General features: G+C 48.7%; 1 protein-coding gene across 1 annotated transcript in view; it reads right to left on the reverse strand.

Annotated features, from left to right (window-relative positions):
• The window catches only part of KCNN2 (potassium calcium-activated channel subfamily N member 2), a 76,796-nt gene extending 68,794 nt beyond the window's left edge, over positions 1 to 8,002 (reverse strand). Inside the window, exons 1-2 of the mRNA XM_075078905.1 lie at positions 6,845 to 8,002; positions 6,455 to 6,550 (exon numbers count right to left, since the gene is read on the reverse strand). Coding sequence (XP_074935006.1) covers positions 6,455 to 6,550; positions 6,845 to 8,002 — 1,254 coding nt within the window. The remainder of the gene's footprint in view (positions 1 to 6,454; positions 6,551 to 6,844) is intronic.
• Between the last annotated feature and the right edge of the window lie 1,754 nt (positions 8,003 to 9,756).

Raw genomic sequence — 9,756 nt, forward strand, 5'->3', positions numbered from 1 at the left:
AGATCACACACAAACCAGAACCAGAATCACAAGACCGTTAATCTACACTTGTCAGCCTTGGCACACTTTCACTTAAACTCAGCCAAACCAGAGCTGCAGTCAAGTACCTGACAGAATTTTCTGATCTGAAGTCCCCACAGTCAAAGGATCTGACACGTACAATACTTTCACATTAAGATGTGCATACAGAACACCTCTAAGAGAGCAGACAACAGTATCTCTGTTGATTTCAGCTAAGGTACACAATGCATAGAAATCCAGAATCTGATCTCTGGTTACAGATGCTTTCCTCCAACAAGGGCAACAACATACCATCTCACACTTCATTATGCACTACTGTGTCTTGATAAATCTCTAACAGCCTCCTTAAAAAATGTGCAGGACACTGGTGCATATGAATAGGTAATCCTAGGTATGGCCAGGCCAGCTGTCCAGCGTCCGGACAATCAGGCACAACCTTCTTCTACATTCTGATGGAGCCTGTTGGAAACACATGCATCTTCTACATGTAACTTCAGTGCGAAAGGTTTCAGATCCTTTTCGATGCTGACCAACGTTAAAGGTTTTTCTAGCCTGCCTTCTGTTCCGTATGCATTACAGTGCTGCATTTCATAGACACTGGGCACTTGTAACTTTTCCTGGGTAAACACATTCTGCAGATATAATCTATCAAAAATGTACTGAATGAAACTAAAACTAAGTATTTTTGCAAAAATACTCTGAAGTGTTAATTTGACAGATATGGTGTTAATTTGACAGATGTGGTGTCCTTGGATTCCTACATGATTTTCTGCCATTTAATACACATATGGAATGTTCCGTTTAATACACACATGGAATGTGTACTAAACTTGATTGGTAGAAGGGAATTTTTGAGTCTGCACATGAAGTTACTGTATCCTGGATCAAAACTGCTACACAGTGAATTTTGTTGTTGCCTGATCCAAGGCCTATTAAAATAAATAGGAAAAGAAATAAATAATTCTCAATGGGCTTTAGATCAGAATAAAGTTACCACTCAAAGTTTATTTCTTAATTTTCACCTGTTATTCAACAGACTTGCTCTCTGTGCTTTTAATCTATCTCATTTGTTTCTGCAGCAGAAGTTTTACAGTCTGTGTGTGCAATCCCTGATGTTTCAATATACCTAAACAAAGGCAAGTTAGACTCAGCACAGAGACAAGAGATTGCCAACGAGACAGCTAATGAGATGTGCATGTACCACCCCAGTGAAGGCAAAACAATAATATAGATGTAAACAAATAAATAATTTGGCCTGCAGAACACCCATTACTTCATATGACAGGAAACTGTATGGGAGTTTCACTTTGCATTTTTCATGAGTGCAAAATTTTTACTGCAGAACTTTCCACTGATGCCAATAAGGTAATCAAACTCCCACAACCAGTGTTTTTTACTATCATGCATCATGGAATTGATTTGCACAATAAACAGGTCAAGATATGTATTTATTACCATCCTTTGCTATTTCCTAATACTGCCTGTTCTGTTTCTTCAAGTTTTGAGAAAGAGGGAAAAGAAGCAAAGATTCTTGATTCTTCAGCAAAATATTTGGGCTCTCAGCTGCGGTAACTTTCCATGAAGTTAATGAAGACTGAAAGTGTTTCACTCCAAATCCATTAGCAGCACATTATTTTCACACTGCTTCAGAACCAGCTCGGGACTGAAGGTGCTTTCTCCCTGGAGCCCTGGCAGGCTCTGCCGTGAAACGAATGGCTTAACCTTAACCTTGGAGTCTGCAAGACTTTTGACACGTGTTATACCCAAGTATGAACTAGCTATACATTTCAGAAGTTGTTAGAAATCAAAACAGACACACAAAAAAATAAATATTTCTATTCACTTCTACCAAATAACAACAACTTTCATGTTTCTGCATGAGTGAGAGCATCTGTACCAGGGAGAAGGAGAAGATGTTCAGATTCTGTCCAGGACAGCACAGGTTAGCATTACTCAGGTTACTACTATTCAGGAGAGGAAGTAGAAGGACAATGTTTATTTACAGAAGGGGTACACTAAGCAGTCCAGCAATAAAGGAGGAGTGTTCCAGTGGTCATATTCCTCCAGTGACCATGTACTCTCTGGCTACGGTGGAGTGCCCAACATAAGACATTAAAGACCTGTTACTGGGCAACCTCAGAGCATTTTGATGTTAATCCTTTGCGTAATAAAAGGAAATGCCAGTAGAACTTCAGGAGTGCATACTTAAAAAGCATTTCCATCTCCACCAATACTAGAGAGAGACACAGGGGTCTATTTTTCAAAAGAATTAGAAAAATTGCAGCTTTTCCATGTGAACTACCATCCAAAACTTTCTTAAATTCCACTTTTTCATCAATCTAACAGCAAATTCTGCTGGAGAAATATGGAATGGAACAATAAGTTGTCTAGGAACTACAGTTTTAACCATGCTCCATGCTGCTGCTTCAATTATGTAAAATAGTATTAAGTAACAAACTGTTTATGCATGAAGTGGATAATTTGTACACCAAAAAATAATTATGATAACTGGATCATGCTATATTCTTAGCTCGTTCCTCCTCTACCTCTTCAAACTCTCAAGTGGAGTGATAGTCAGAGAAATACCTGTTCTAGGCTGGGATAATGATGAATTACATTTTTCTCATTGATGTTCCAAACACGGGGCACTTGCTCTGAAGAACTGAATCAACAACCACACAAGCTTGGAGACAGAGCAATGCATATTTCATAATCTCCCAAGTGTGATGTTTTTAACAGAATTATAGGCATGACAACAATGAACCAAAAGGAGAACACACAGATTTAGGGTCACTATCCTCAACTCAAACATCATATCATTACCATTGTTCATTTCGGTTTGTTGTGGGTTGTTTTTTTTTGGGGGGGGTGGGGAGTAAGGACGGGATATGAAGGAAACTTGCTTAAAATTTTTACCCTCTTTTCTGGAAATGATAATATAAGTTATGATTTGTCATTTAAATACAGTTGGTTTCAATTGACTTTTATTATAGCTTTAACACTAACTCACATTTATTAAATTTAATAACAGATCCTTAAATTTATAGAGGATAATACAGAACAACCACTGAAAACCTATTTGATAAAAATAATTTAACATTTCCGATATTTTGCAAGACTATGCTGTATCCATACACTTATTCTTGTCTAAATACTGCAGCTATACCCTTCTGGAGCCTTTGGTCCGTCAGATGCAGAACTCAGGGCAAGTTCCAGGGAATTAAAAAGAGAAACCCGTTTTGCTAACAGGTTTTGAACGCGGGGCTACGAACATGCCCAGGGGGATGCACGGCTCGGCGGGGACGGGCGGCGGCGGGAGGGGACCTACCGCCTACAGGGACCGGCCCCGCCGGGACCGGACGGGACCTGCCGGGTTGGGACGGGACAGGCCCCGCTGGGACGGGACAGGACCCACCGGGACCGGACGGAGCGGGACGGGACCCACCGGGCCGGGCCCCGCCGCCGCGGGCCGCGCGCAATGTGCGGAGCTGTCTGCGGTGCTGAAAAGGCGACGGCGGGAAACGGCCCCCCCCGCCCAGCAGAGACTGAAGGTGCTCCAGCTCCTCCGCCGCACATTAACCGCGGTCTAACCGGGGGAAGAGGTGGCAAAGAAAACTCATTCCTCTCCCGTCGGTGTAAGGCTCTCGGGAAGAATCCCTGCAAGTCTACAAACTTCCCACTCCCTTAAAACGTTCAGCAGGTGAAGGACAGGCGAGCGCTGGAGTTTGGTTTAACTGACCGTCTGGCTGTATGTTTTCAAAGCAAAACATATGGGCAAGGTCATTGTAACGGCAAGACTAGAATCACCCACTATGCTGCTACGCACAGCCATGGGCTTGCTCGCAGCACAGCTGTTCAGACCTCCTACCAATAAATCAAGGTCACAGGCTACCGAAAGAATGAAAAAGGTGATTGCCATTTGCTGGCATTTTACATCACCAGGAGCTCCTAAATATTAAATCTACAATCAGTAATAATTACTAAACTGTCATCTTTTTGTTTCCCAACATGTTTTCGCTTGTACTTTGGAGAAAAATCTACTTACGTTTAGGTTGGTTTGCTTCTACTGGAGTATGAAACCTACCACACCACAAGCAGAATACATTGACCTTCTTCTGTTCTATGGAAGAACTTTTCTCAATGAATTCCTCCTTATTTACGATATATCCACTGGTAAAGTATAAGTACGTATAAGAAATTTTCAAACTTGAATAGGATTGACAAATAGCTGGTGCAAACAGTCCTCCAGGACACAACTAACCATCTCTGTGCATGATTCTACAGATGTGATTCATTCTACTGCACATAGCAGGATATTTGCTTGAATTAAATACAAGTGTCACTTCAGAAAAACAATCAGCTTTAAAGATTATTTAAAAACCTTTAAAGATTATTTAAAAACCATTACATTATCAGGGTTACACAGTACTTTATATTGTCTGGAGAAGATTCCTTACATTCCTAAGCCAAGTACTTTGAAAGTACTTCTTGTTTTCAGATGTCATGTGTAACATAAATTTACAACCACAGATGGATGTAAATTTTGCTCTGCATGTTCTTCACCTTATTTTTTAAAAGTCAAGTCTGTGCACAAAAAAAGACTGTGCCTAAATTAAAAAGCTATCCGGTATCTATTAGCTAACGGTGGTACTATGCCCTTTCCTTCTAACAGGTTCCCTGAAAAAAAGAACTTCTTTTTCATTTTCGAGATGAATGACAGCCCCTCGAAGCTGCAGCTCACTCCAGGCCCTGCCTTCACTACTGCAGTTTTTGATGTCTGTCAGAGCAAAACATAGGGCATTGCTGTTTTACAGGCAGGTATACTTGTGTTCTGTACTGTCAGGCAGCACTGAAAACTACATTAACCTTGATTAAGTCACATGATTGCATAACTCCTTCCATGTAGCCGCATACATGAGCGAGTTCTTTAAAACTAATAATTTAAATACCAAAAACCCAGAATTTTTTTTTGCGTTGTTTTTTTCTGTTCCATAACACACTCCTAAGGGAATGAAAATTTGTAAATATTTACCTGAAAAAAAACCCAAGCAAATCTTGGAATAACTACTTAGTATAAGCTGATGCACACAGGGACCTACAACCGTTTGGTTATCCTGCATAAAATTTTCCATTTAAAGTTTCTGGAAAATGCATAGAGTAATTCAAATGTTTACAGAGATTTTTTTTCAGCTTTGCTCTTCATTCCTGAAGCACCACTTGTGGGAAGAAACACGGGAGAAGAAGGCTCCTACATTGGAGCAGTGCTATTTATTTATTTTTATGCAGATAAAGAAACCTCTTCATTAGTACTCCAGTAGTTTATAAAGATGCTCTTTCACCAGAACACTTGTTTATTGAGTACAATATCATTAAACAGAGAAACTGGGTTCTGAGCCAGGAATAGAAATTTTACATGTGCAAGGACTGCACAACAGGATCTAATTTGGCAAAGAGTCTTCAGTAACATAATACTTCTCTAACATTACCCGAAGTAGGAGACTAAGGTGCCATTTCACATTGAAACTACAGCATTCTTTTGCACAGAAGCAGGGTACTGTGCAAGAGTTAATTTTATTTTTTTAATGATTGGTACCAGTGGAAAAGTCGTCTTTGCCCTTGAAAGCTGTCATTTCAGCTTGTAGATCAAGGCATCTCTAGCTACTCTGAAAAAGCAAATGTACCAATGTATCTGTGAGCAAGGTGTTTTTCCCTTCAAAACTCTGAAATCTATCTGTTTTATGTTTTAGTTGAGCTGAAATACCAAATCTTAATTTCTTGGTCAAAAAAATTACAACTGAAATTAGAACTGACTCCCTGGGACAGAACCTGTGACAGTATTTGTAACACTTACTCTACCGCTTTGATCGTTACGTTCCCTCCACCTTTAGCCCTACCTTTCTCGACAAGTTTTCCTCTGTCACATTCTTAGTGGCTGTACAGCACTAAAAAAAACAAGCCAAACATACGTCTTCCCCCTCCTCCTAAACATTATCCTAGACTATGCTCGTATCTAAGACAATGCAGTGAAGATTACATACCTTGCACAGTGAAGATAATTAACCTTGCTGTCAAGAAACACACAGCATGAAATTTAGTCATTGGGAAATAAGGGACTGTTGCTGTACCTCTGCTACAGAAGACGGAAGGCATGTCACCGAGAAAGCATGTTATGACCTCGGGGCTAAGCGGGCCTTCAGCATAACCACAAGCAACGGTCCCTAGCAGGCAGAGCTTCCCGCATGCATACGCACGCCATGTCTCTCTCCAGGGATGGGGTCCATCCACCAAACTTCGGCAGGCGCGCAGCGATCACTTTTGCTCTCCAAGCCAGCGGGAAGTGCCAAGTACTTACCGCCACTGTGCCCCGAGACAAACCGCCTCGCAACCCCTGCCACGCCGGCAACGCTCGCTGACCCACCGAAGGAAACGTTACCTGGATTTCCCGTGCATGGTACACGATGATGAGCCCGAGCAGGATAATCGTGGAGAGGCTAATAAGGCATTTCAGAGCGAGGGAATACAGCGACTCCTGCAAGAGAAAGACAGCGCCGTCCCTCAGAAACCCGGGCGCGGGGGCCACCGCCGCCCCACCGCCACCCCCAGAGACCCGGGGAGGGCCGCCTCGCCCCACGGCGCCGGCGGGGAGCGGGGGCCGGCGGTACCCCGCCGCAGCCCGGGGCGGCCGCCTCGGGACGCGGCCGGCGGGGACGGGGCGGGGGGACGAGCGGCCCCGCCGCCCTGGACTCTCTGAGGGGCAGGGGCCGCCCCGCGGAGCGGCTGCCGAGCCGAGCCGGGCCGGCCGGGCGAGGTGAGGCGCCGATACCTTGGTGTAGGCGCCCCAGGACAGCTCGGTCTCGATGACCATGACGACGATGCCGAACATGCCGAAGATGAGCGCGTAGTCGCTGAGGCGCTTGCGCTTCTCGAAGAGCGCCCGGCGGTGCCCCAGCTTGTAGCCGATGTTCTGGTTCTTCTTCTTGCTGGACTTGCCCCCGCCGTTATTGGCGCCGCCCGGGCCGGGGCCGGGGCCGGGGCCGGCGGGGCCGTAGAGCGCCAGGTTGTTGGAGTTGTTGTGCTCGGGTTTGGAGACCACGATCTCCGGGGCAGCGGGGGTGCCGGGGGCGGCAGGGGCGGCGGCGGCGGCGGCGGCCGGGCTGGCGAGCGGCGGCTGGAGCGGCTGCGACTCGGAGTCCAGCTCCTGTAGGTTCCTGCGGGACGAGCTCAGGTTGCTGAGCGGCCGCATGACGCCGCCGTTGTACCTGCAGCTGCTCATGGCTATTTCGGTGAAGGGGTTGCTTTCCCGGCGCTGCTGCTGCTGATGGTGGTGGTGGTGATGGTGGTGGTGGTGGTGGTGGGTGCTGCCGCTACTGACACTGCTGCTGGGGCTGGCTGCCTGCTGCTGCAGGCTGTGGCACTGGTGGTACTGGTGGTACTGGTGAAGCTGCCTGGACGCGCCGGCATGGCTGGACGGGGTGAGCTCGCTGACGTTCAGCTGGCTGCCCTGCCGGGAGGAGGCGGCGGAGGAGAGCGGCGAGGAGTGAGTCCGGAAAGCGCCCGAGAGGGGCGAGGACGCGCGGAGCAGCAGGGGCAGGTTATCCCCCGCGGCTGCCGCAGCAGCCCCGTAGTAGGCGCAGTTGTTGCACTGGAGGCATGGGCTCTGCTGCTGCTGCTGCTGCTGGAGGAGGCTCTGCTTGTCCTGGCCGTGCTGCTGCTGCTGCTGCTGCTGCTGACAGTGCGGCGGCGGCGGCGGCGGGCGCTGCTGCTGCTGCTGCTGCTCGGGGCCGAACCCCGGCGGGAACTGGCGCGGCGCGTCCATGCCGGGGCCGTTAAAGCCGCAGGAGGACCGGGCGGTGGTGCACCCTGCGCAATGCGTTATGGTCGGCAGGGGAGAGTCCTGCTGCCGCCACCGAGGGCCCATCCCGGCTCCCGTAGAATCCAGCCGCCGCGTCCGATTGGTCGGGCGGACCAAAACAACGGGCATCACGTCACCTGAGGGGGGAGGAACGGGGAGTGGGGGGGACGGACCGGCCGCGGCGTGAGGCGGCGTGGGCGGCGCAGGGTCCCCCCGCTGCCCCGCCCCGCGCGGGGATCCCGCCGCCCGCCCGCCCTGCGCCGCGCCCGCGGGTAGGGGCTGCCTTGGCCCCCGCCCCGCCCCCGCAGCGGGGAGCCCCACGCCGCGGAAACCCGGGGGTTCCCGTGGGCGGGGAGCGCGCTGGCTCCCGGGATCGTCCCCGCCAGGAAGGGCCCGCCGCGCCGGGGTTCCCCGGCTCCCCCCAGCCGCTCACATCTGCGCCGCCTCCGGAACATGGGCGCCGCGCCGCGCTCCGGAGCTGTCCAGCGGCGCCTCCCGCCGCCGCCGCCGCCGCCGCCGCCGCCGCCCTGCAAAACACAGCGTCGCGCTCGGTCGCCGCGGGGAGCGGGGAAAGGCCGCGGCCGTCGCGGCGCCGGGCTGCGGGGCGCCCTCCCCGCTCGCGGGGGCCTGTCACCGGCGGTGGGGGGGGCGGGAGCGGGTTTGCGTCGGGCGCTCCTTCCCGCGGCTGGAGAGGGGAGAGGAGAGGGAGAGGGAGACGGGATCGGCGGCCGCCGGGGCGTGTGGCCACCGCCCGTGGCACCGCGGCGGGAGGGGCGGGGTTGGGGTCCGGAGACCTGCCCCGGCGCGTCGGCAGGAGTTTTACCGTCAAACGGGGCCGGTGTCACTGGGCGGCCGCCTTCCCCGCCCGCTCCGGCTTCCTGGCAGACAGCGCCAGCGCATTCCTGAAGTTGGTCGCCTGCTACCATTTTGCCTCTTCCCCTTCCTCTCCCTCCCGAACTCCCACTGAGTAATTCGTTCCCGCAGCTCCCTTAGGCAGAGCAATGTCTCCACCAGGTAAAGTCCCCTTTCCGCATTTATTTAAGGCTTTTAAGATTCTTTAACGGAAGAACTTTGAAAACGGTAAGTGATTTACCTTGTTACAGCTGTGCCATTCTTGTCACCTGGGTCACATTATAAGAGGGGTTTCTTTTTTTTTTTTTTATTCCAGTCAGACAGGGCTGTCTTTGCAGCTTGAAAAATCAGCTGCAAAGTTCAACAGCATGGAAGGTTGCTTTACAACTTTAACTTCTCTCTAGTGTCAAAGACAAAACCCGCTAAGCCTTTAGAGGATAAAAGCCCACGTCTGTATGATTTCTGTGTCTCACATGACCTTCAGTTTGCTCTGAAACTCTACACCCTTGAATGGCTTGCGTTTTAGAACTTTGAGTGAGGCACCATCGATAAGGAAGTTTTTAAATGTGCTCTGCTATAAAATTTCAATGATTTTATTCCTAATCAAGGTGTACCTTTTAAAGCAAGCACATATTGCACACACAAAATCAAACAACCCTCAGTAATGTTTTAAATATCATGATTGTACAATATAGGTACATTACTCAGGGAGTGACCAAAAATATAAAATCCCGGTGTATGTTTACATAGCGTAGGTTATTTTGGAAAAAGCATGCATAAATAGCTGTATCTGTGATACACAGCATCATAATGCCTTGTGATAATCCACAATTTGTTTAACAGCCAATTTGTGAATAAAAATACACACACACATTCTTGTATGAATGATAAAGCACTTTCCAAATACATCACTCCGTGTTTTTAAATTATGCTATAGTGTATTTGGATGCTCTCCATTGTACTCAGTTCTCCTGAGCACCAAAGACCAAAAACAGAAAAAAAGACACTTTTATTTTTAAGAATGAACACTT

The sequence above is a fragment of the Phalacrocorax aristotelis genome, chromosome Z, assembly GCF_949628215.1.
Source record: "Phalacrocorax aristotelis chromosome Z, bGulAri2.1, whole genome shotgun sequence".
Taxonomy (NCBI): domain Eukaryota; kingdom Metazoa; phylum Chordata; class Aves; order Suliformes; family Phalacrocoracidae; genus Phalacrocorax; species Phalacrocorax aristotelis.